Source organism: Kryptolebias marmoratus, linkage group LG5 (genome assembly GCF_001649575.2).
Source record: "Kryptolebias marmoratus isolate JLee-2015 linkage group LG5, ASM164957v2, whole genome shotgun sequence".
Taxonomy (NCBI): Eukaryota; Metazoa; Chordata; class Actinopteri; order Cyprinodontiformes; family Rivulidae; genus Kryptolebias; species Kryptolebias marmoratus.
Window position 1 is genome coordinate 6,395,532 of NC_051434.1, and position 26,747 is coordinate 6,422,278.

At 41.5% G+C, this 26,747-nt stretch overlaps 1 protein-coding gene across 1 annotated transcript; it reads right to left on the reverse strand.

The window, feature by feature from the left end:
• Window positions 1-694: 694 nt before the first annotated feature.
• Window positions 695-21,327, reverse strand: LOC108237979 (TGF-beta receptor type-2-like). Its single transcript, XM_017419749.3, has 8 exons — window positions 20,950-21,327; window positions 20,191-20,247; window positions 17,771-17,909; window positions 16,854-17,044; window positions 12,837-13,600; window positions 11,276-11,417; window positions 3,569-3,693; window positions 695-2,179 (listed from the first exon to the last, which is right to left on the reverse strand). Exons 1-8 carry the CDS (start codon window positions 21,014-21,016, stop codon window positions 1,997-1,999), a joined length of 1,668 nt encoding a protein of 555 aa, XP_017275238.1. The 5' UTR covers window positions 21,017-21,327; the 3' UTR covers window positions 695-1,996.
• Window positions 21,328-26,747: the final 5,420 nt, after the last annotated feature.

Sequence of the window (26,747 nt, forward strand, 5' to 3'; positions counted from 1 at the left end):
AAAAAAAAGAGCAAAAAATTGAAATGTTAGGTATCACTACACTGATTCTTTTCATATAAATATTAAGTTGAATCTAATCACGACATATTTGGAACGTTTTGGCTATTGACACTCCATGATAATTACAAAACAATTAAAGGTTATTTTTTTTCTATTTTCTCACCTAAAATACTTCACTGGTACTCCTTTGAAAGATGTTTTTAAAATACTATAGTATTTACACCAAATGAGAAATTTTAATTTTTGAAAAAAGGTGCTGAAAATATGCATGAAAATTGTGTCATTTTAGAACCATCTCAATGAACAGTGTTAAATCATCATGTAATAATAAAAAACATCAGAATAAATTAACTTTTCTTGAAATCAGTGTTGCGATTGGTTTCTCATGTGTGAATTCTTATCTTCACAAAAACTGCAGTTGAAATATGGATTCTGTGCATCACTGTTCATGTCCAGCAGTGTTACGTACAGATCCAATGAAATAAAATGAAAATCAAAGCAATTCTTTTCTTTTGCAGCAGCAGCATTTCACCAATAGATGAAAGCCCAGGTCGCCAATATTCCTGGAGATTTTCTTAGACATGACAGCTCTGAAAATGGAGATATTTGTTGAAAACAATTGCATTTTATTTTAAGTATCTAGCCATTAAATGTGTTTTTTAACAGTGGTATGAAGCATTCAAACAATAAACAATACAGTAAAAACATTTAATTTTGAATTCATACTTTTATACAAAAAACAGTCCTATACAAATAATTCCAAAGCACTGTTTGAGGCTTTGCTTTTCTGCAAAAAGGCATAACATTAACAAAAATAAAAACAAGTCATATAAAATACAGAAAAGTTTGTTTATACTCCAGTTTAGCTTCCTAAATACAGTATCTGTTCCTTTATTCCTTTGGTCTGAACAGACTGATGTCAATTTAAATTCAGACATGTGAAAAACACACAAATATTATATATACAGCCTAATGCAAAAATCTTAAAAGCACCCCTTAGGTTTTGAATATTTTGCTTCTAAAGGCCCAGACTTTCTTCTAATCTTTCAAAGTGGACTCAGTCAATAATAAGTTTTTCTTTGCATTTTGGCTGAAACTGTTACCTTTGGCACCGTTTGTAGATAAATGTAAAAGACGGGGACTAAATCATGAGTGAATCTAGATTACATTTAAAATGAGTTCTTTAAGCTGTGGGAGTTTGGAGTTTTGCCTAAATGATTCAAAGATTTGTATTTGGTTGTTAAACAAACGCACAAACCTCCTGTTAAAGTTGAGGCGCAAGAACTGGGCTGAAAATTAGTAAAAAAAGGAGGTAATTTGAAACAAATTCAAAGCCAGTTAAAGACTTTCAGAAAACCTAAAGAACCAGAAAACACATTTAAATAACTGAAAGTTTAGCCTCTTAAAATCAAAATATACAAACAACAGGGTGGGATAAGACTTTTGTATAAGATTGCATGTTTTGTTTTTTTTCCTCTTTCAGGTTAATTTTTGCAATCTTTTTTTTTACAGATTTTAATCCTTGAGATATGATACCAGCTTTTCCTGCACATCACTGCCTTCCTCAGATATTTGCTTTGCTGCGAGTCTCGAATCGAGCATCTTAAACAGAAATCCACCAGAAGGGTTTTAGTGTGTTTTTCCTATTCCATTGCTCTCTTTATGTCTCGCTCCTGCTTAGACGTGTTCAGTCTCTTTACATGAAAAACCTGAAATGTTAGGTTGAAACAGAAGACACTGAATGCATGTCATTTGGTGTGCATAGATATTTGTAAAGTGCAAATAGTATTTGGTTACAAACTGTTATAATTTGGTCTCCCGGGTTTGTTCGTGACTTCATCCTGATAATTTAATGTCCAGAGGACTCCAGTTTGCTCCTCTGTCGCTCGTGTCTGTGACGAACCCAACGATTCGTCTGCTGGATGTCCTTCCTTTCCAAGCTGCTTGGTTGTAATGCCTCAGTCACCCTGACGGGGGCAGTGTTTCTGCAGAGGGGCTACTTTTCGTCCACGATGATGATTTCCTCGGGGATCTTCTCCTCGGAGTCGGAGCGGTCTGACAGCTTGTTGTCCAGGAAGTCCAAGTCATCGAAGCGCTCGGCGACACACTGCGCCGTCAGACGCGCCTCCGGGTCGTGGTCCCAGCACTCCTCGATGGTGGCGCAGACCGTCTGGATGCCCTGCGGGGGGGGAAGCACAGCGGCGGTCAGACACAGAGGTCAACCTTTGGAGCGGACCTGCAGCTTTAAGCACCATTTTATCAGAAAGATACTGGGCTCAATTCACTCATCGGATCTTCCTGCCTACTGTTTGTTTCATCTGTGTTTCCATTTGTCTGTCTGTTAGCAAAATATCTCATGACCCTCTGGACAGATTTCAATGAATCAGTCAAGAAGTAATCACTGGACGCACATCTACAAGTGATTTATTTTTTGTGCCAATACAATTCAAGATGGATGCCACAGATAATTAATAATAGCCAACACAAAAATGGCTGTAATTCAGTCAGTTTAACAAACATTAAACTAAAACATGATGTGGTAGTAGCTGAGAGTCATTCACATCAGATGCTAAGAGGGCGACACCTCACAATATCACACGGGTCTGAGCAGAACCTCATTTATAAGGTCTGATCAAATCGCCTACAGCCTGAGATGATCTTAGTCTAAAACTTTAGTAAAAAAGGCAGCAGGAGATCTGAATTCTTCAAGGATTACTAAGTTTCATTGATCATGTGTCATTATTTTCCCAGCTGTTAACAGGTAAGGATCACATCAGGTCAGTCAAGCATCTGGATTTAATTAATATATTTTAAAAAAGCATCTTTTAGTTGTAAAATGTGAAAAATGAAGTTTGGCACAGTCCATCAGCCACTCGGTAACAAACTCCTGCAATGATTTACAAAAAGGCTCTCAGACTGAGTTATTGGCCTGCATGGCAGGTTTTATGTCGCTTCCAATTAATCAGAAGCAGAGAAACTGTGGTGTTTACAGACTGTTTATTTGAACAATTTTTAGTTCCCAGAACTTTCCCTTTTATTTAAAATAGAATTTCATAAATACCCTAAAATGACAACTATTTGATTTTTTAATTTTCTTTAGATTCCCATATGAAGTCTAAATTATAAAATTGTTCTTTCTTTCCTTTTTTTTGCACTATTTTTAATCAAATGTAAAGTTTTAGTGATTTGTTTACATGGCTACACTGCTGCTCAGGCTTATTGGCGAATTTGTTGTGATTATTTTATTTCTATATATTAAAACCTACTGAGTTCTGGTGCCGGACTACGAATGTCAGCAGAGACCAGAGAAGCGTGGCGAGGGAGTCATCGTCTGCACGATGACCTGAACTCTTTAAACCTCGGTGTTTGATTTTCTGAGGTTCTTATGAACAACATCTAGGAGAAAATCTGAATTCTGTTACCCAGAATCCTTTACTCCTTTTAGTGAGGCTGTTTGACTTTAGATTCCTGATGTGATCTCTAAAACAACGTTTCACTGAAACTGCTTGGATTTGAGCAGAAGCCCAAGTTTTCATCCACAGCAGCTGGTGAGTGCGAGGTTTCTTACCGCGTGGCTGGTCCAGCTGTCGGGGATCTCAGGTCTTCCCTTGTCTCTCACCACGCTGTCTTTCATGCTCTCCACACACGGGTGTTCCCTCAGGTTCCCAAACGGTGGCTCGTACTCCTTCACCTCTGCAGGGGAGGAAAGAACCAAAAATGAGCAAACTCTGAACTTCGAGTCACACATTTTCAAAAGAACTATAAGGACAAACAATGAAAGAACCTTGTGCTTCTGATAAACTGAAGTTAGGAAATATTATCCCATTTTTTCTCTCACTAACAAATCTCTGTCGGTAAATGAAGCCTTTCTCCCACAACAAGATCCAAGTTCTTGTCAAAAAGAAATTTACTGAGTGTGTTTATTCAGGGCAGGATTTCCAAACACTGCTGTGGAGGAAGCAGACTGTGAGTCAACGCTGTCCAACGAAAATATGTCTTTATGGGAGTTAATATTTCCATGGACTAAAAACAACAAGTCAGATTCCTCTTTGATGAAGATGCTGCAAAGAGCTGATGAGCCACGGAGACGAGAACAGACAGATGAGCCGCAACACTCAAAACAAATTAAAAAAAGATCGTACAAACTAATTTTCCAGGATTAAAAAGTGACTCCGTCTTCTGTGTTTGTAGGTTTTAAAAACAAAGATGGTCGTTAAATTGTTACACGAGTTTTAACATTAGTGGGTATTTCCTGAAGTCGTCAGATAGTTTCAATAAGACAAATAAAATTAAAAAAAACCCACTGAGATTATTTTACAGTAGCTTCCACAGTGTCTTCAGAAGAAATATTACAACAACGCAAACAAATTATCCCAGCATGCAATCTGTGCTGTGGGACGATTCAAACAGTTTTAGTTCTTTTTTTTTTAAATTATGTTCAAAAGACGACAAAGTTAAGACGACCGCAGACGAAGCTGGAGGTTTCTGGGGCAACTTTTTCTTTTTTAATCTGTCTGCAGCTTTGAAAGGAATCAATGTTCGTGTTCATCTGTCTGTTAGCAGAACATGAACCACTGGACAGATTTTAATGAACGCCTCAGAAGTAATCATTATCGTTATATTAACTTTCGGAGTCAACATAACTCAAAGTGGCTGCCACAGCGAATCAAACGTAGTAAAAACAAAAATGATTACAACTCAGTCATTTTTTTTTACAGAATATCAAGCTCAAATTTGGCGTGGTGGTAGCTGAGAGTCATCCTCGTCGTTTATTTCAAGCACAAACAGATCACAAGAGGGCTTCGTTTCAAACGTAGGCATGCAGTGTGGCGGGCGACATGCATTTCAAGACCGAAGTTTTTCGTTTGGTAGATTTTTCTTGTTTTGAACTTAAACTTAAACGTAACAAACAGGCTTCAATATTTAATGTTGCTTTGACTAATTTTTAGTGTGTGTCTAGACCAGGGAAGAGCAATCCTGGTCCTCGAGGGCCACCATCTTTTCCTTGTTTCTCTGCTCCAACACACCTGATTCAGTGATTAAATCACCTCTTCATGTTCTGCAGAAGCCTGTTAATCAGCCATTGATTCAAATCAGGTGTGTTGGAGCAGAGAAACAAGTAAAACATGCAGGATGGTGGCCCTCCAGGACCAGGATTGGCCACCCCTGGTCTAGACAATCCAACCACTAAATGATTGAAAATGTAAAACAGAGAAGATATTTGGGGTTTGCAGAAGCCAGACGTTGCAAATCAGCAAGAATTCTGTAAAGCCATGTAACAAATTGAGTACATCAAAAATGAGAAACTGACACTCAGTCCGACAACAGCTGACATGTAGGGGGTGTTTTTTATTTTATTTTATTTTGCAATGCTGGCATTTTTTTCTTGCCTAATATTTTTTTTTCGGAGCCACTTGTCAGACATGACTGCAGCAATTGTCTGAAAATTTGCAGCCAGGACAAATTTGGTTTTGTGTATTTGCTGTAAACCGGTGCCGCCGCCTCCTCCTTCCCACCAACCCTCAGTTTTGTCTCCTGCAGAAAACCCGGTGCTGCAGTCAGCAAAATTCATCAATAATGACGAGAAGCGACGAGCTAACGTCCCTCCAGGGTGAGGTTGGTTAACTTCCTTCTTCGTTCCACAAAATGAGATGAACGTCCAAAATGCATTCCTGCTGCATTTTTCAAAAAGCGAAACTGTAAACAAATGCTTTTTTCCGATTTCTCTTATATTTAATGTCTAAAGACAGCAGAGTTTTACCACTGGGGCTGTGAGTTCATCTGTTCCCATCTTTGGTGCTTAGCTATTTTAGAAAAAAACAAACAAATAAACAAAAAAACCTCATAAAAATCACCACCTAAATCATGCAAAACTGAGTGAAACATCATGAAATCTATTAGTGTTGGTTTGTCTGTCATGTTAGCAAAATAATCTATGAACCAGAGGATGGATCTGAATGAAACTCATCGTGGTTAAGTTTTAGAACCAATCCAATTCAAGATGGACACCACCGCTAATTGACTTCAGCCTAAACAAAAATGGCTATAACAGCAGCTGAGAGTCGACCTCATGATATAATCTGAGCACTAACACATCCTGTGAGATTTCAGTGTCACATGAAATAAAGTTAAGGTCATTTCTGACGCCGTGCAGCTTGAGGCGACACGCTTTCCTTCAAGGAATGCTAGAGCTTTCTAATTTGTTAATTTTTTTGCTTTATATCCGGTTTATAGTTTGTCCCGCAGAGCTTTAATAAAATCTTACGACATAAATGCCTGAATGAAACAGGAACACAGACGCAGACGGTTCTCAGGATGCGCTTGGAGATAAATTTATCTGCTTCCTAAAGTCTGTCTTGAGTCTGGATATTGGACTAATCTGCTCCCGGCTGGTTCTCATTAGGCTGCGGTGGCTGTGACACTTGTTTTGAGTTGTGAAAGCCATGCACTACAGATGTATGCATGTTTATTGCACATTAGCAGAGCTTACTTTAGGACATATGGAGCTGGCTTACCCTAAAATTAACTACATCTAATACAGGCCCCAACCCCAACGAAGAAGACTGAGTCACTTCAAGGAAAAAAACTCTTATTTCCCCAAACATGACGTCGTAACTCCAAAATCCGCCCTCAAATGGTCGGAATTACCGTTACACCCCACCCCTCAGACATACCACACCATCACACACCTCCAGTTTTAAAGCATTTCTCGGTCTGAGTTCAGCTCCACATCACTATTATCCCCACCCCTCGCCCCACCCAACCGGAGAACGCCAGTGGAGCTTTCCAAAGCCATAAATCTGGACCGGCCAAATTATATAGAGGAGAAATTTCAAGAAACAGAGGAAGGAGATAAAAAACAAAATGCGCTGTAGCTTTTCCCTTTTCTTGGTGTCATGCTGCCCTTTCAGCAGACAGTGGCTGGTCTCAGATCAGTCCAACTGTGACAGAGCACTGAGAAGACATCTGTCACCCATAAACCCACATTTAAGCAGGTGGCATCGGAGACAAAAAAGGCAAGAGGAAGACAGAGCTTCACCCGAGACATTATAACAATGCCCTGATGTGTGTGTGTGTGTGTGTGTGTGTGTGTGTGTGCTCACGGACATCGGCCCATACTCTGACTCAAGTGAGGTGAGCTTTCAGAGTGACTCACTGACCTCGAGGGATAAATTCAGGGGAAAAACAGCAGCAGCGTAAAAGCAAAAGACTTCATGACAAACTCTGCAGACAGACTGTGTTGATTTTAACAAGCGGTGCCAAAAGTTTGAAGCAAAAACACTGAGCTACGAGCTCAGCGCCTCGATGAACACCGAGGATGACTTCCAGCTACTACCGCACCAAATCTTAGCTCAGTGTATGTATATCTGATTGAGCTGGCTAATGTCAGTTAGCTGTGGTGGCCATTTTGCGTTGGGTTACCTCTAAAAGTTCATCAGTTGTACTTTGAGAGGTCCATTAAAATTTGTCCAGTAGTACAGGAAAGATTTTGCTAAGGCTAGACACACAAACACACACACGGGCAAAAAGTTTCACGTTTCAACAACAAACAAAAGGTTATTTTAAATCTTAGAGTCTTTTAGTGATTGCAACCTTCTGCCTGCCTCAGAGAGTTGCCAAATCGGACGAACGGGAACAGAGATATACAGAAGGCAGGAAAAACCCATAAACTGCCCAAGCATCTTCTATCTTTAGTTTATAGGCGGGACGGGAACCCCTTGAGCTTCCTCTCTCAAGGAAACCCTGCCTGTCCTCCCAGTCTCTCTGTGCCTGCATGAGAAGAGTTAGATGGCTGGCAGCTATGTTAGACTGCACTGGAGGACTAATTAACTTCTGTTTATCTCCAGGCAGGGAGCTGTGACAGAGAAAAAGGGAGAGTATAAAATTCTCCTCGTAAAATTAGGAATAGTGTTTAAAATCTTGCTTCCAACATCCAAAGCTCTCAACACTTAAGCTCCATCTTCTATTAAAAGATCCTGTTGTTTCATATTTTCCTAACAGAGCTCTTTGCTCTCAGACTGCAGGTTTACTTGTGAGCTTTCAGTTATCAGACTCCTCTCTTGTGGAACCAACTTCCAGTTTTAGTCTGTCAGGCTGACACCCTACTTTTAAGACCAGGCTTAAGACTTTTTGATAAATCCTATAGTTATGGTTGGCTTGGGTTTCCTGAGCTATCCTTTAGCTCTGCTGCTGTAGGCTTAGACTGCTGCAGGACAAACTGACCACATGTCCTCATTCTGCTGCCATCTTTACTCTCTTTACTCTCTATGTTTATACATGTAATTATTTCTGCCATTAACCTGTGATTTTCTTTGTTTTTCATCCCATAGAAACTATACCTGAACTGTTCAACAAAGTTAAAAAACAAAAACAACTGGACTTCTATTCTGTAGTTGAAGACGTTTTGAAAGTCATCGTCAACACATTCTCTGACATCTAACGCATCTGACATCTAACGCATTTCAGCGAAACGTCTTCAACTACAGAATAGAAGTCCAGTTGGTTTTGTTTTTTAACTTTTTTGAATTTACCATGGCCTGGATGACTGAGAATCTACACCAGCATATACCTAACCTGATCTTTCTGTGTCTCTTTCCTGTCCTCTCAAACCCCAGCCAGTCAAGGCAGATGGCCGCCCATCCTGAGCCTTTTACTTTTACTCATAGGTGTTTCACGATGTCCTGTATGTGAATGTATAATCTTATAATAGGAAATGAATTGACTGTAATCAGATCTGAGTGTAGATTTGAAGTAGATTCATGAATTGGAGTTGTCTTTTTTTTGTATAATGACTTTTGCTGTGAATTGGCACTGTATAAATAAACTGAAGAGGTTTGAATTGTAAAAAAAAATATGGGGTTTTGTTTGGTTGTTAACTGAAAGGAACCGTTCAACAAAGCTGAATAAATGAGGCCGTTTCTTTATAAAGTGAGATAAAAACCACATGATCTCGTCCCTGCCGACATGCATGCCTGGCTCACTGTCAGGAGAAATTAGCCTCAGAATCTTTCAACATAAAGAAGCCATCCATAATTCCAAATGGTCTCCAAGTTCACACTATAAACAGAGCGTCTTGGGACTGTGCTCTCTGCAAAACAGGAAACGGTCTATTTTCTTTTCACTCGCGTACCCTGAGGGCACACATATTCTTACAGCTGGGAAGGAAAAGGGATTTCTGGTTACTTAGGTCACAGACCTCTGTGATAGAGTAACTGCACTCTGCACTGCAAAGAGATTCCCCTTGAGGGGTTGCTTGGGGCAGGGGGGGAGGCGGGGAGCGGGCAAAACAGGAAAAGACCAAAGTCGAAGTGTTTGTGCTCGAACTCGGCTTTCAATCACAATGGAGACAGGAGCAGTTACCAAAACGAAACAAGACCGCCGAGGCATTCAGGGGGAAGTGAAAACAAACGACTGACCACTGAAATGAAATACCGAACAGAGCTTAGCTTTCAGATAATCACTCATTTCTATTATTTGCACATATCCTGACCTTGGTTTTATAAAATAATGACAAAGGGCTGATCTCTGAGACAGCCTCTTCTAGATGGATGGCATGTTTGACACTTTTAGATTTTGCTCCAATCAGGACTAATTGACCGTTGATGAAGTTCCGACACACAGGGTCACACATTTTGTAAATGAACACAAAGTCAAGCCGGACGCTGTGCTTCGAATTGGTAAAAACCCTTTTCCTGACAGTTTATGCAAGCTTTCATTATGTTCTATTTCAGAGACATTTTTAAACACTCAGGAGGGAATTTCTTCAATTTTCTATTGATTTCCTACACAATCAGTGACCCCGGCTCATCTGATTCATTTGGGTCACAGTGACTGGAGGTTTGAAGCATGTTTTGACAACAGAACATGATAAATACAAAGAATGAAAGAGAAAACCTGAAGAGTTTAGACTGACTACAACAGGGGTGGCCAATCCTGGTCCTCGAGGGCCACCATCCTGCAGGTTTTACTTGTTCCTCTGCTCCAACACACCTGATTTAAATCAATGGGTGATTAACAGGCTCCTGCAGAACATGAAGAGGTGATTTAACCACTGAATCAGGTGTGTTGGAGCAGAGGAACAAGGAAAACATGCAGGATGGTGGCCCTCAAGCACCAGGATTGGCCACCCCTGTTCTACAATGTTCTGAGGAAAGAATAAAGAGGAGAAGGAAACAGAATGAAAGGATCCTAGAGTTCCTTGAAGGATGGCACATTGACCGCCAGAGTTAAAGCCATGTTGGACAGATTATGCGACACTGCGTGGAATGTTTTAAGATCTTGAGATGTGTTAGATGTCAGAGAATGTGTTGACGATGACTTTCAGCTTCTGTTAAACCAAAAATTAGTTCAATATCTGTGAAATTGACATTATTAATTGTAGTCATTTTTGTGTTGGCTAAGGCCAATTAGGTGTGGCGGCCATCTTGAATGGGGTCTGCTTTAAGTTTTTTCATCCTACTAAAGAGTAAGTGGTAAAAACATTTTACATGAAACGTTCTCCAGCTAATAAAGACGAAGCATTTTCTCAGACTTTTCCCTCTCAGCTGTTCTCAGAGTTTTGATCTTAGTAAATCTCTTCCTCCTAACGTCTCCTGTGTGATAACAGACTTCTGCTTGTCCTCTCTCCTGCGTCTGAAGTCTTCTTCCCCAAGCACAGCGAAGCATAAAAATATTTATTCAGATAATTATTAACTGATGTTCCATGTCAATTAATAATTCATCCAAAGCTGAGAGCATCAGCTCCGTTAAAGTCGCTCGACTTAAAAATGCAAATATTTTGTGAGAAATCAGTGGGAGTTTTGATAACTCACGGTGGGATCGCTGTGTTATGAAATCGTCTGGCAGCGATTAAAAGCTGCTGCATAAGCCTTCAAATCAAAATATTATTTTTTCTCTTTGATCCTTTACAGCTGCATTTTTTTCCCCCCCGATCCTTAATTCAATGATATGTTTAAGCTGAGTATTCAACATACAATAAAGATCTTATAAGGAGGCATTTTTTATGGTTTTGTATCAGTATACAGTAATAATCACAGAAAAAGACAAACAGTTTGAAAAGACATGGCACCTAAATTGCAATGGTTATGGTTTTAAAGGCTAATAAAATGCAGACATTGAGCAAATTGTTCTTAATGCTGGTGAAACATACACATTTAAAAAAACTGCAGTGGAGGAATCTATCATACCCATGCCTTGCTATCTTATAGCTTTGCAAGATAATATTTTCCACTGACGCTACCTGAGAGGCTCTGTACGGTGAAATTTATCATCTTACCTCCGATTGCACTGCACCTGGAGATGATCTCCCACAGAACAAGAGCCATGGAATAAACATCAGCCTGTTTGAAAGACTCGATGTTTTCGAGATTGATTCTGGACTCCAGCACCTCGGGGGCCATGTATCTCGCTGTGCCCACCTGAAAGAAAACAAACAGAGGGAGATTTATGCGACTGCAGTTTGTGAGAAGCCGGCTTTTTTGAAAAAACCAGCGGAGGATTTTTCAAGGCTTCCCGGCAGTTTGCTTCATTAAGAATGTTACACTTTTAATTCTTGTTTATGATTAAATAACCGGCTCTCTTGTTCCACGCACACCAACAAGTCACGATACATTCATCTGAACCGAAACACGCTTTATGTTAAGAGTAGTTGGAAAGTAAAGGTGGCTTTGAGTTCATCTCTTAGCGCATTATTAACACCTTGGAAAACACATTCAGCACAGCCTCCTCCAAATGCATCAAAGGCATTATAATGAATTAGTTGTGCTGTGCAGCAAAGGGTGAGCCCTGTTCACGATGACTCATTCTCAAAACAGAACAGAGTGCAGCTCCGGATGATTACTTCAGTAGATTGAGTCCATTAAACATCAATCCAGCATATTTGTCTTGTGACTATAATAAACCCACAACCAGAGGGAACAGGCTGCGTGCGTGTACCCAGACTTGTAAAGCACAGCACCGACACCACTTTACAGCAGCGTGACATTCACCTCTCAGCTGAGCAGTCAGGTGGCGGAGGAGGTAGTTATTTATTTATTTTGATTCGCCTGTCCCGATGCACACGCCTCATCAGTTGGTGGCGATAATGCGCCATACAGTTGTTTGCTAGCCACAGATAAAAAAAACAACCAGAAGACTTATAGGGAGGTATTTTAAAGTGAATGAGTGAGCAGAAGAAGGCCCTAGGAATATACAGATCTGAGCCCAAGCTTCCAGGCAATCTCATAGGATGAAGGCCTCCAGCATCATCATCATTATCACTGAGGTGCAAAAGGGCATCACTGAAAAGCATGGGAGGGAGGATATAAACAAAGTCTTCCACCACAGCTCCTTGATGGGCCTGAAAAGCTCCTTAATGAGCAGCAGCAGTCAACGCGGTCTCCAACGAAGGCACTAAGCTAACGCTCGGCTAATGCTTCAAAACAGAGACTTTTTGTTGTTTCTTCACTCGTACTGCTGCAAGCTGGATGTCTTAGGAAGGTGAAAGCCGGAGCTCAGCCCTTTGCCTTATTGTTTTTTTTAACATTGTTTATTTTTTAGCTTTTAGCAGTGTTATTGGGTAGGAGTACTGTGTTGTGCTCAAAATGACCATGGTAATGATCCTTAAATGTGATAGATGGCGTTGGAATAAAATTATTTTTAATGAAAAAATATGACTTTTAAACATACAAATCACCTGTCAGAACAGATTAAATTTGTAATTAGAAGTTCTACTAATTGTGAGAAGTATTATGTTGCTTATTAGTGCTCATATCAGTTAGGTACTTGTAGGTGTAGATAGTTGTACTCAGTTTGAAATAAGTGAAATAAAATTTAAATAAATAACTTGGAAGCCTTACCTGGCCGCTGTTGGCCAGCTCATCCACCGACAGAGAGCTGTCCAGCCGCAGAGCGAGGCCAAAATCACAAAGGCAGCACGTCAGATCCTTCTTCACAAGAATGTTGGAGCTTTTAATGTCCCTGTGGGCGACTGACACCTTGCAGCGGGCGCAGGGGGTCTGGTCGCTGTGAAGGTGCGCCACTCCGCGGGCCAGTGAACTCCCCAGCAGCCACAGGTCGTGCCAGCTGATGACGTTGTGGCTCAGATACTCCTGGAGGTTCCCCAGAGGCTGGTAAGCTGTGATCAGCCAGTACTGTCTCTGCACTTTCCGTTCCTCTGCCGTCAGGAAGTGAAGCACGTTCTCGTGTCTCAGGTCTGCATCGGAGAAAACGTCCTTCTCGTTCTTCCAGGAGGCATACTCCTCGTACTGAAAGATCTTCACGGCCACCGTCTCGAAGCTCATCTCCTCTCTGGCCGAGGAGCCCTGCTTCAGTTTGGCTTTGTAAACCTCAGCGAAGCGCCCTTTACCCACCAGGGCGTCCAGCTCAATGGGCAGCAGCTCGGTGTTGTGGTTGAGGTTGTTGGCGAGCGTGGAGCTGCTGTCCGATCCCTCGTCGCTCATAATGGGCGCGTTGCTGAAGTCCAGCGGCGCGCCCTTCTTGTGAGTGGAGGGGGCTGGGGGCTGGAGGTAAACCCGGTAACAATAGAAGAAAACGATGACCACGACAGCCATGACCAGAAGAGGCACCAGGCTGACGATGATGACCGCCACCACATGAGCATCTGTGAAAAGAAGATGAGGCGACACGTCTTTAGGAAACTGCAGAATATGTGTCTGTCTCCTGGTCGGATAAGGCAGGTGCTCTTATGTGATAAATGTTTCTGAATAACAAGTTTTCTCTCATTATCTGATGACAGACATATTCTGCTGGCCCTGGGATTTCCAGCCAGATATTTCTTTATATCACATTTTTTTAAAAAATCAACAAGCTGAGTCTTCCTTCGTCACTCACTCACTATTTCTGCCAAAACAGAATCCAAGTCTGAGGATCGAGGCGTGAAAATGAAGATGGCAGCAAAACAACAACAACAATAACGAGGCACATGAAGCCATTTTACTAGACCTCCTGCAGCATGCGGGTTCCTTTTATGGACTCATTTAAAAAGTTACTGCTGTTATGTCACATGCATGTCTTGTTTTAAACCAAGAATCCTGCTGCAGGTTTTTCCTAAAGTAAAACAGTGGAAAGGAAATAAAAGGGAAAAGGAGCTGCTCTTGTGTACATTTTGCTCAACCAATACCTTTCATTACTTGAGTCCAAATAATGTCACCTGGTGGAGACTCTGTGATAAGGTTTTATGTTCATAACCGTTTCAGTTTGTAGAGATGATGGAATTACAGAGCCAAGTAAACGAGACATTGTTTGTATACGCAAAGCATTTTGTAATTTTGCAGAGGTTTGTGTACGAACATCTCCTGTAAGGTCAACAACAGGGTTTCGTTTTGTTTTCTGGCAGTCTCACTTGACATCTTGCTAAGACGACAGTAATATTCTGAAATCTTTAAAAGACGCTGTGGAATGTTCATTTAGGTTCCCGTTTGGACCACAGAGCTAAAAACTACTCCTAACCCTGCCCCAGTCAACCACATATTGTGTCTCTATATAGAGCATGTTGTATTTTTATAACTTGCCTAAAGCTGCTCTGGTTTTGGCAAACACTAAAGGTTTATAACGGCTCTGTGTTTATAGCAGAGTTTTTTTTTTAAGTTTCAGTAATAAAACAGGTCCTATAAAAGCTACATCACTGTATCTAAGAAAAGATTAGCAGGTCTTCAATACATTTGTTAACAGTTTTCAGATCAGTTCGATTGTTTTTTCTTATAACAACAAGCAGGTGTTAGATTTCTATTTCAAAGCCGACAAGAAAAGGTTTTTGGGGCTCAATGTAGAGACGGAGACAAAGTCAGGATGATGACTGTAAACGTAGCCGACTGCCCCACCAAGCCTTCTGTGCCTCTATAATTTCTTCTTCTTTTTTTTTCTAAACAGGAAACCACATGTCTGAAAGCCTCCACAGGGCCCGAGCCAGACAGTTTGTTTTGATTTTGGTGGAGCGAGGAGCTTTTCCTCGCTACAAACCTGTCGCTGTGCCTCCCGAACTCACGGCGCACGGCTCGGAGCAAAACCCTCAAGTTGCTGTTGTGTGAAGAACCTAAATGTTCTGGAGTCCTAATGCACAATTAAACGAGAAGAATGCCGTCTGAAACTCGGTACTTTGGAATTTTTCTTTAAATAGACTGCAATACTGTATGTAACCCAAGAGTTCCTCAGAGAAAAGACATTTTCTGCATAAACTTGGATTTGTGGATCAGCACCACAATCCTAACTGTTAGTACATGTTGTGTGATGTAAACGATGATAAATGATGTTAAAATGAGCATATTTCTGAAGCCAGTTTAGCAACAGGTCTCTTTTTCTATGACAGTAGTGTCTGCACCAGTTAGTCAGACCATTAAAACCCCTAACAGGAGAAATAAAGAACACTTTTGTGTTTTTACTGGCACCTGTTGAGGGATTGCATCAGACATCAGACGTTCACTCTAAAATAGGCAAACTTAATGATTTCAACAAGGATTAAACTGACTATTGTCTTTTTATCATCACATCTCCTCTATCTCCTTTTCACTTTGCTCGTTCTCCTCTTCTTTCTTGCAAAACGGACCAAACTTGCTGAACACGGCAGCTTTAGACTTTGAGTTCGCCTGTGCAACAACCCGTCCGCGAGATAAGGCAGGTCTGTCTGATTCTGGTGTAAGGAATCTATGAATCAACGTTTACAATATTTGCAGTCTAACACAGATGTGCTGTGGCATGTTTGGCCACTGGTTTCACAAAAATAAGCCCAGCCACCTGCAGCCTTTCTGCTTGTTATAGTAAAAAAAAAAACACTCCTGCCAGCTTCATATTTGAAGACAAAACATCTGGTGTCTGACCCCCATCTTCCTCTCAGCAATGACACGAATAATCACGTTATTAGAAAACTTTACAAAAGTTGTATCTGTGCCTTGTCGTTAATTTGTTCTGCATCACAAGATGCTTCTTTTCACTTAAGTTAGTCTAAGCTTTCATCACTCATTTCATTATAAAAGTACTTCTTGTAATTTTCAGGGTAACAGTGATTAAAGGGTGCAAACATCCTTCAGCTGCTTTAACATGTTTAGTTTAGGGGGAAAAACACACTTTAATCAAATGCTGGATCTTAAAAGTGCTACAAAGGGGTACGAGTTCATAGATGGCCTTGAACGGACTGGTATTGTTGTTCACATTTCATATGGAGTTGCCTCTTTAAACGTTAGCCCCCTTTAGTCACTGAGAAGTTACAGACACCGCACAGACATTCTCAAAAGTGTGCGAATGCCTTTCCATGACGTGGTCTGCTCTGCACAGATGGTTTGAATTTGTCTCTCCGCTCAGAGCCGGCCCCTCGGAAACGGACCTCCGTGTTCCGACCGTCAGGATGCTGCGATCGAAGTCCATCTGACTCCAGCGTCAGTGCTGTAATCTCCACTCTCCTGAATGTGTTTTCACTGCATCGCAGCACACACACACGCACACGGAAGTGTTCATGCATGACACCTTAACAAAGCAAACTGATAGACGCTGGCCTCATGTCAGTTTACCAAGTGATTCAGCACAGATGCAGCATAAACCTGTAATCTAAAGCAGAGGTCGTTCACAATGGATTGAAAGAAGTGTTGCAACTTAGATGTAATCATTTAGCACCTTATACCACTTGTTCTATGACGATATGAAAAGCAGGCACAGTTTTTCTATGTCCCACAGCCTTGGTGGTTTCTTTCAGCTACCTGTTTTGGTTGTGAAGCTTCCAGTTGAGTCATCTTAGTTTCACCTCCCTACTTTAAACCACCAAATGGTTCAGAATAAAATCTGTCCGTGTTGTTTCTGTAGAATCCTGCTGACAGACAAACGTCTACAGGATGCGCTACAATCATAGAGGGGGGAGGGGAACTTACTTTGGTCAAATAAGATGTGCCTGTTGCACTCGTCCTCGATGCAGGAGCAGATGAAGAACTGCGCGCCCATGCCCTTTTTCTCTTTCATGGTGCACTTGCTGTTGTTGTAATCGTCCAGGACCAGGCCGTACAGCTTGTGAGCCGGGTTGTGGCACAGCGTATCAAAGGTGACGTTGTCGTCTCTCTTCCTCCTTGTGAAAAGAAAGCACAGAAAATGCTGCCAGTCACTGATTAGGGTTTATTTGTGAATTCTGATGGGGTTTTTTTTTATAAATACCAACTTGTATGTTCAACACTATAGAAATGTGAACGTCACGTTCTGTCTGTCTCTTTCATCAGTGCACAGTTTAAGTATTCTGTAAATGACTTGAAGGTCAACAACAAGGTGAAAACCACTTCAAACAGGAAAAAAGAACAAAAAACAAAGCTGAACCTACACAAATGTGCACATTTACATCCTGCATTCCTGCTGGGGAGTTCTGGTTTTGCAGTTCTGGAAGACAATTTAAGGAGCCGCTGCTGTTCGCGTGCCATTAGCTTTCTGCTAACCTCGGCTCATAACAAGCCCGCTACATTGGCAATATAATGAGAAACAGCAGCGCGGCCTTAAGCCTTTAACACCAACACAAATCTGCTTCCTGCTGCTTCTTTCCTTCTGAGTCAGATGTGATGTTGCCGAATGGTTAGACTTTTGTGCGCCTTTGTTTTCTCACCATCTTCCGCAGAATATATTTTTTTTAAAGGGCAAGGCCACCCAAACGTGAGAAATCTTAAAGTTTAAGGGAGGAAAATAAGCCTAGGTTTGTAAATTAAAAGAAAATCCTCTAACAAGTACACCTGATAACATTTGAATTATTATTAATTGTCCAAAATGATTAAATCTATAAAACAACACAGTTTTATGAAGCCACACTCACCAAATGGTGACACAAACTTCGTTGACATCAGGGCAGATGGCCGTTTTGTTACACTCCACCTCGCAGGTCCCTTTACCTGTGCAGGTGGATGCCTCAACATCACAAAACCTGCACAGCCTTGTAATCTCCAGGTTCGTCTCTGGAGTCAGGCGCAGAAAAAAAAAAACGAAAATTAGGAGAGAAGACACAAAATTGTCTGTGAGAACATAAAACAGGCGCGAAGTTGCTTCCTTCCATGCTGCTTGATGGTTTAAGCAGCTAAACGGTGTTTAAAACACAATGTTGGATTATAATAGTGTAAATATCCATTAGCATTAAAAGGAAGGAAGTAAACAAAACAGTTCACTGAAGGATGGAATCCTCTGGAATGTGCTTTTAAGTGGAAGCAGATATTTAACAGAAAATCCAAACTATTTCATTCCCCGAGGGGCGGGTGGACGCATTTCTTCCCAGTGAAGTCCTCCTTTAGTCTTGTCTGGACTTGCCTCAGATCAGTCAGACAGACTGGGTTGTGTGACGAGCGCCCGTGTGTTTGATGCGCGCCCGAGACAACTGCCAGACAGGCAGGAGCAACAAACAAAAGGAAATGCTTCTTTGAGCTACGGGGTCTTTAATTTGCCACCGCGATGAGTCGAGAAATGTGTCGCGCCAACGCCAATAAAAACAAACCAAAAAAAAAAGGAGGAGGGAGGCAAAAATTGGATCCAGGTTTATGAGGGGAGGAAGAAATGAGGCTTACAGATTCTCTTCCAACAGAACCGCATAAACTGCAGTTTTGTAGGGGTTTATTTTTTATTTGAGGGGGATTCAATAGTAGGAAATCAGTAAGAAAAGCTCAGGTGGGTGCAGGAAGAAGGAATTAAGCCACCAAAGCTGAAAAATGTTAGACATCAACTTATTTACGCTTTTATTTGTCAGTGTAGAAACTGGAAGATCAGGGAAATTGATGACTGATTCATGTTTGTTTTAGGCCGACTAATATAACAATTTAATATTAATACACATTACAATGAATGAGATTTTTTAAAAAAACCTAATTGCCTGGGATTTAGTGATTCAGCCTTAGGTCCCAATGCAGATCTGCACACATTCTTATCCTGCTACAGTTTATTGAAGGCACTTCCAAGTTTTCTGTCTAAAAATAACATTTACTATCACACCAACTTCATATATAAAGCTCTGAGAAATGAAAAAGGCTTTACTGCCGACTATTCTTCCCAGTAGATCTGAGTGAGCATAATTTTCTGGCAAACTCCCTTCAGGACCTGCTAGTGTAGTACTGGAAAAAGCCCCCCCTGCCAACAAAGGTCCCCCTGTCTCAAGAAGTGTACTGACAAAATGGTTTTAGTCGCAATTTCTTATGCAAGTACAGGATGTGTAAGCAATCGATATAAATGATAGTTGATTAGAAATGAGGCCACTTGCAGAGATAGTATTAAAAAATAGAGAATGAGCTACAATAGGAACATTTAAGCACTGAGCTACTTCCTGACCTGTGTTGGAAACAACACAAAATGTAAGAAGGCGGCAGCGGTGAGACACGTGACTGAAGTGCTGCAGAAAAACCACAGACCTACACTTCAGCAGCATGCTAATTCTGTGCACAGGAAGTTCAACCTGTTGTTTACGCCAGACAAAAATAAAATGGAAAAAAAAAAACCCAGTATGGTGGTTTTTAAAAAGACTAAATATTTTAAAGTGACAGGCAGGGCATAAAACGAGGCACATGTTTGTGTTAAAATGGCAAATCGATCACATGACTGCGGAGGGAGACGCTCTTAGACTGGGAAGTGTAAGTGAAAGCATGCTTTTAGTAATATGCCTTCACACCAGAGTGAGGAAAGCAGGTTGTGTGTCTGTACTCTTAACTTGTTACAAAAATCTTACTGTGCCAGTTTAGTTACGCTGCAGGGCGGGGTTAGACCTGCGGCCTGGGGGGGGAGCAGGCTTCGCTGTAAGATGTGCGCTGCGGAGGGAGCAGACTTCACGGCGATACGTTTCTGCAGCCTCTCCGTCTGCGCCACAGTGAAACACTTTCGCAAGAACCGCTCAGGAAATTGCAGGCCGATATTGCTTTCCGAGCCCGTCTCAACTGTCAGGGCTTCCTCTCAAATAATAAAACATCAAAATACAACGCTCCGAATCCAGACTAAACTGGACGACAGAGAAATTTGAAGCTCTGCCCAGAGGGCTGGAGAGGTGTTTTGAAGTAGATCAACACAGAAAAGTGCCTGAGTGGTAGGAAGGTGGCTGAGCCGGAGTAATTATATCATTAGAGAAGCTTCTCTGTAAGAGAGCATGTCATTTAAACCCAGGAGGCGGGCCGTGGAAGGGATGAATGCTAGTAATTGTCACCCAGGGCTACATATAATTGCAAAAAGGGGGGGGGGGGAGGGGATTAGGAGCAGCCATCCACTTACTTGAGACTGAGACTGGGAAAGGCATGATAGAGTCCTCCTCATGGGGGGCTGCTGGACCTGGAAGCAATGTGGCATCAAAGACAAGGAGATAAGAGATAAGGAGGAACACAAACTCTCAGCAACTAATGTCTGAGAAGTCGGTAACATTCGCACTTTACTGCAATGTGATGAAAAGCGATCGAAAAAAATAAATAAGAAACAAAATCCGCACAGTATTTTCCTCACACTAATGGTTAGTATGTCATTAAATGAAGAATTTGTAAGCAAAATATGTGACCGGATGCCAACTACTAGCTGTGTTTGTTTACCTACGGAGACTACAGGAAGTCGCAGGACTTAAAACCTGCGCTGGAACCAGCTGACAGTTCTGGCTTCAACTTCCAGGTTCTGTTCCAAGTTAGTATTTTATTTTTATTATTTGAACAGTCTATGGTTTTCCTATACAGACTGCAGCCAGCCTAATGTAGGTCAATCAAGCTTCCACCTTTGTTTACATTGAGTGTGGACCCGCATTTCAGAAACGCACAAGTCAGGAAAACTACAGAAAACTCTTTCAAGCTCCACCAACTGATACGGCTCAGGATAAGCTTTATTTTGTTTTATTTGACATATAATCGCCTTTAACTAGTTTTAAATGTTCATTTGAAGTGAAACAATCACGCGAGGCTGAGTTTCGACACAGACAGACACTCACTTCCGGTCACTTTTTAAAACGCAGCAAAGTTTTGAAGTTTTTTTTTTTTAAAGGCTGAAACTCACCCGCCGCTACCAGCGACACGCAGAGTATGGTTCCCCAGCAGAGGACGGGAAGCCGAAGCGGCTCCATCTGAGGTCGGGGCCCGTGGCTCTGAGCGCGAGGCTGATGGGCTGATGGGCTGATGGGCTCCGGAGCGCCTCCGTCCGCCTGCGGCTCCTCTGACCGGGGAGGAGAAGATAAACACCGGCCAGGAGCTGCCCGGGGTGACTCACGCTGCGTGCGCTTTCCGTGAGACAGGAAATCTTCAGAGGGGTTGGACAAGTTTCTTTCCTCCCCTCCTCCTTCTTCTTCTTCTTCTTCAGAGTCTTGAAGCGTGTCATTATGAGAGCAGGACGTGAAGCGACATGCTCCCGGAGTTACTCAAGCAGCAGCTTCACCTTCTCAGGCTGCTCGGAAAGTCAAACACCCGAGATTCACTGAAGAGAAGAGACACTTCATAACAGTCTGCTCCTTCAAACTAGTTCAGATCATAAAGTCTTAAAGGGAAAGTGGCTCTGCGGAAGCCTTATGAGCAGCTAATATCTTACCTGCTGTCAGTGGCTGTTTGGGTGGCCCCGGTTCGAAGAAATAAGAGTTTAAAGGGGGAATGAAAAGTGCTTTGAAGCTAACATGAATTATAAGAAAAAGTCTTAAAAGGTGCTTGTTTTCAGAGGCTCGCATTTAAAATTTTTTTTTAAAATTATTAATAAAAGATCGAAAAAATTACTAGGGTCTCTTCTGTATTTTCCGTGATATATCCTGAACCAAACCCAGGAACGCAAACAAGGCAGTAAATGTCAAATACAGACAGTTTGGGGGTGAAATGGTTCAGTTTGTTGTATTTAATCATGTAAATCAGGGGTCTCCAATCCTGGTCCTCAAGGGCCACTATCCTGCATGTGTTACTTGTTTCCCTGCTCCAACACACCTTATTCCATGGTTAAATCACCTCTTCATGTTCTGCAGAAGCCTGTTAATCACCCATTGATTCAGATCAGGTGTGTTGGAGCAGAGAAACAAGTAAAACATGCAGGATGGTGGCCCTCGAGACAAGCTGAACCTCTGGCCTGTCCGGCCCCACTGGGACCAGCTGGGAGCTCATCAATCATGGTCAGAACTGACCCTTTCCTCCAAACTGAGATTGCTCAAAGAGCAAATGTCACGTAGGATATTATTTGTTTATAACTCTTCCACAGAACCCCATTGATAAAACCATCTGAACTCTCTGAAGACATCCCTGTGCTGCATGCTCAGGAATTATGACATAAGAAGCCTTTTTTTGTTCTTAAACAGAGGGCAAAGTCCACTGTAGCAGTCATAAATTACACATCTATCACAGACATGTTTTTGCTCCGCATACCTGAGCTGTGACCTTTGACCCCGGAGCTCATAACTCTTTACAGAGGTCTGGTTTAGATGCACCTTGTGGTATAATCTTTTTATTATTATTTTTTTTTAATCAGGATTTTGAAATTCAGTCAGGACTTGTCGCGTCTTAAAAAGGATTTAAAACTGCGAGTTCGGCATAGTTGTGTGTACTTTTTTAAGCTAATTAGAAAAGAGTGTACCATTTTCTCTCACGTTGCTCAGTGAAATACTATGTTTGGGGGGGATTGTTTTCCCAAAGTCACTGATCTGATCCGATTCTCTTTGTTTCCCCTCTCAGCTCTCAGTCGGTGGGTGTGGATCAGTGTGTGTGTGTTTGTTTAGGCCATGGAACCATTTATAGCTGCAAGGTGTGATCCAAACCACAAGGTGGAGATCCGGCAGCACCGTGACTCCAACACTGTTATTCCCCACTGACCTCAGCACATGTGAGGGTCACAACATCCTGCTCGCTGGCCACAACATGCAAACACAAGTCATTTATAAATATAAAAACTTTATTTGGTTCAGTTAGACAGGAACAGCACTCCTGTGTGCCCGGAGAGGCTTATTTAAACATGATCTTTCTTTTAGCTTGTGCTTCCTCGTATGGACAAGTTTGTTAGTGTTCTTTTGCCTTTGAACAGTTTTGTTTTTAATCTTTTTTTTGCACAAACAGGGATAAACAAGCAGCGGACAAACATCCTGAGCGGTGTAGTGCTCAATAGCAGGTGCTTGGTGTTCCTGTAAATCGCCTCGGTCGAGTTGAAAGGCAAACAGAGCAAACCGAAGAACAAATCTCTGGACGCGTGCCTTCAGATAACACTGATGGCAAACAAGCACCGCTTCCAGGGTACAAAGACGTTCAAAGGCGTCTGTCTCTTGGCAACTTTCTAAAGCTCTCTGTAGGGCTGCCCGATATTAAGAAAACACGTGATTCCATTTTTAGTGTTGAATATTGCAACGTCAGTGTGATAAACTCACGTTCTGTGATTACCGTGTTCACAACACTCTCCATGTGCAGGCATCTAAAGAGTGGGTGTCCATTTGATCGCCAGATTTGTATTTTTTCCCATGCATTTTATTTTATTTTATGACATTGTGCAGCCCTAGCTCTCTGTAGGCAAAAAGTACAGATAGTAATGAGCTGCTCCATAACAGATTTAACACAGTTCCCTAAAATCTCTCCAGCAGACTGGATATGTGCCTTAACGATGGACTGGACTGCAGGTATTCTGAATTAATGAATAAACTAAAGGCCCAACATTCCCTGAAGGAATCTATGTGCACCACCTGCCACCTTTCATGCCACAGTTTTAGACTAAAACTATCTTATTTTGAGAAATGACTGAGCTGAAGCCATTTGGGTCAGACCTTGGCACACACACACAGTTTGGTGTGGTAGTAACTGAGAGTCATCCTCATATTCTGAGCCTAACTGACTGCGTATGGTTTTTTGTTTAAAACTTTGCAATTACCTATTGAAGTCAACCCTGCCTGTCTGTTAGCAAAATATCCCGGTCAAATTTGATGTGGTAGTAGCACAGAGTCAATACCAATAGATACTCTGAGCACTAACAACTGAGATCATGCATGTTATTTTGAAGACTTGACTAAAACAGCAATTACTCCATCATAAAATAATCTTAATTTAAAACTATGGCTTGAAAGGCAGTGGGTGATATGCTTCCCTTCAGGGAATACTAGGCCTTTAATAAAAGTAGTTTTATTATTATTAATATTGCTTTTACCTTGTTTACCATTGTTGATTTACTGTTTAGTTTCCTGACTTTAAGAAAGTGTTTGAACAGCGCAGTGGAAAGGGGGTTAGCCCCGTTGCCTCACAGGTAAAATGTCCTGGTTGTATGCATTTTTATGCAATTCCACTAATACAAAAACTATTAGTATTATGTTGCGTTTCTAAATATTAGAAATCATCGAAAGAAACCCTCCTATGGAACCTGATAACTGACAGGACACACTGAACCAGAAAAAGCCAACATTTTTTGGGTGTTTTATAGGTTGAATGTCTAAATGATGTCTGCAGGACAATCAGGACTGTGTTACAAAAATATAAACTGCACACAACACCAAAGAACCAGCTCAAAAGGCAGAAGCCTGTCTGCAGAACGGAGTGAAATGCAACATCCTGCTCGTGATTAAGGTGCCTGCCTGTTTAACTTGAGTAGCTTTTTCTCCTTCACTCACGGTGCTTCTTTGAGATCTCAGGCTGACAGTTAAATGTGCCTCAGGATGTGCTTCAACAACCTTTCAGAACTCACTCCTGCCCCAGAGAGCCAAACGTTATCTCTCACAGCGTCGGAGTCAAACTGCTCCAGACACAACAGAATGCAGCTTTTAAAGGTTTTCTAAGGACTAAAGACGCGTCAGGACAGCACAAAGGAAGAGCGTAGAAACAAAAAAAAAAAGGTAAAATTGAGTTAAAGTGTAGCTAAAGAGAAAAAGGTGCTTTAGGAACATCTCATCTGGTAAAGGAGCTGCTGTGATAATTGGCTTGTCGAGGTTTGTAAATCTCTGAGGTACTTTACTTTAAAGAACTTTTAAAAGTATATATCTTCTGTATTTTTAATTAAAAAAACTCTTTAGGTGAGTACAGCTTTAGGTGAACAACAACATAATCTTATTGTTTACAAAAAAAGATACTCAACAGCTCTTAGAAATAACTTTAACAACAATATTCATCTTTTGTATGACGTATGAAGTCTGTCACACTGTTATAAGACAAATTTAACCTCACTTCTTCACAGAATTGCTTAAATTCACTGACTTTTGCTGATGTTCGTTTATGCACAGCTCTGTTATTTTATTATAGCAAAGGGTCCAAGTTTTGCCCGGGCCGCTGCAGCCTCAGATGCATTCTGCTGTAGATTTCCTGCCTTGCTCATTGTCCTCTTGTCAAACTGATGGCCTCACATTAGACACTGGAATTCTGTGGTTACTGTCGTCTCAGCTGTCCTGGGACTGTAAAATAAGCCCAAATCATCAGCCCTCCACCACTGTGCTTGACAGTGAGTGTGGGCTGTTTGTACTGATACGCTCTTTCTTTTTATTTCAGACTAGGCGTAGCACCTGCCCATCAAGTACTATAAAAGCTCATGTGTTTTGCGCTGTGTGCGGTTTCAGACAGACAGAAACGTCAGCGCTCACTCCCACACATGAAACCGGCACAGTTTTGGTGCCTCGGCAGGCTTCCTTTTCACTTCTCCTGCTGCTCGTCTCCCAGCATTATTCTGAAGGAAGGGAGGGCTGATCCGTAACGCTTCAGAAGGTTACAACCTTTGGCATCGCAACACTTTTAGAGCTATTGTTCTCGGACAGAGAATGAATAGGTGTCCAAAAAACTGTGCCAAGACTAGTTTTAGAAAGAACATATCAGGGAGAAGCAATCATGAGAACAAATACTGCAGCATGAGATTCTTCTCTCTGTGTAACAAGCAACACCCTGTAACTTGTGTGCATATACAACTATTTGTATACTTTTACTATAAAATGCATCAGATAATAGAAAACTACTTCATACCGCTCACAAACCTTTCTTTTTGCAGAGACCATCATGTGACACATGGACCATTCTAGGGTTGAACCATGTTGAGGGTTTTCTCCTGTGGTTTGGGAGAGCAGAAAGAAGATGATAATGGTCATGCTATTCATCAAACCCAGATTACAGGGAGGGCGAGTTTAAGCAAGGAGGGAAAGATTTAGCCGTCCTGCCCCCAATAAATGCTTCAATATGCCTCCCTCAATGTTGCAAAGGATACAGTCACACATAAGCAGAATCAGGGTCCTTGATGTGTGGGAATAAATGCAGTAAATCAAAGACTTTCATGCATACTAAACAGGGAACAGAATGCACAGTGATGTTGGTGTGAAATAGTATAGTGTGTGGGTGCAGACACATACAGCATCACATATCACACTAAACTTTTTGGCAAACCCAGCGGAGGTGTGGAAAGTAACACCCTGATTTCATGGTAAATGGTGAAATAAACAAAACAAAACAAATTTTATTTAAGATGACGGAAAGTCAATCTGCAGATTTTGTTTGAGGGGATGACATACCGTAAACGTCGTGCAGCTCAGCTGGAGTTTTCGATCATCCTGATGACATCCATTCATTCACTTTCTGTATTGGTTTTCTTCTGTTTAGCATTGCTGGGAGCAGGGGACCCTCTCCAGCGATGAGCGGGGTACTCTCCGGAGAGGACAAGACAGAAAACTAACATTTCGAACATTTCTAGCTTGCAGACAGACAAACCTGTTTTTAGGTTTTCTTTAGCTTGTTAAAAATAATTCATCAAGTAAAGTTTAAAAAGGAAATAAAGTTTACAAAACATAGGTGAGAACGAAAGACAGTCAGCGTCAGAATCAGATTTATTTTCTGAATTACTCAAATGGTTGGAATAGACCTTTGTACAGTACTGTCATCTATAATACT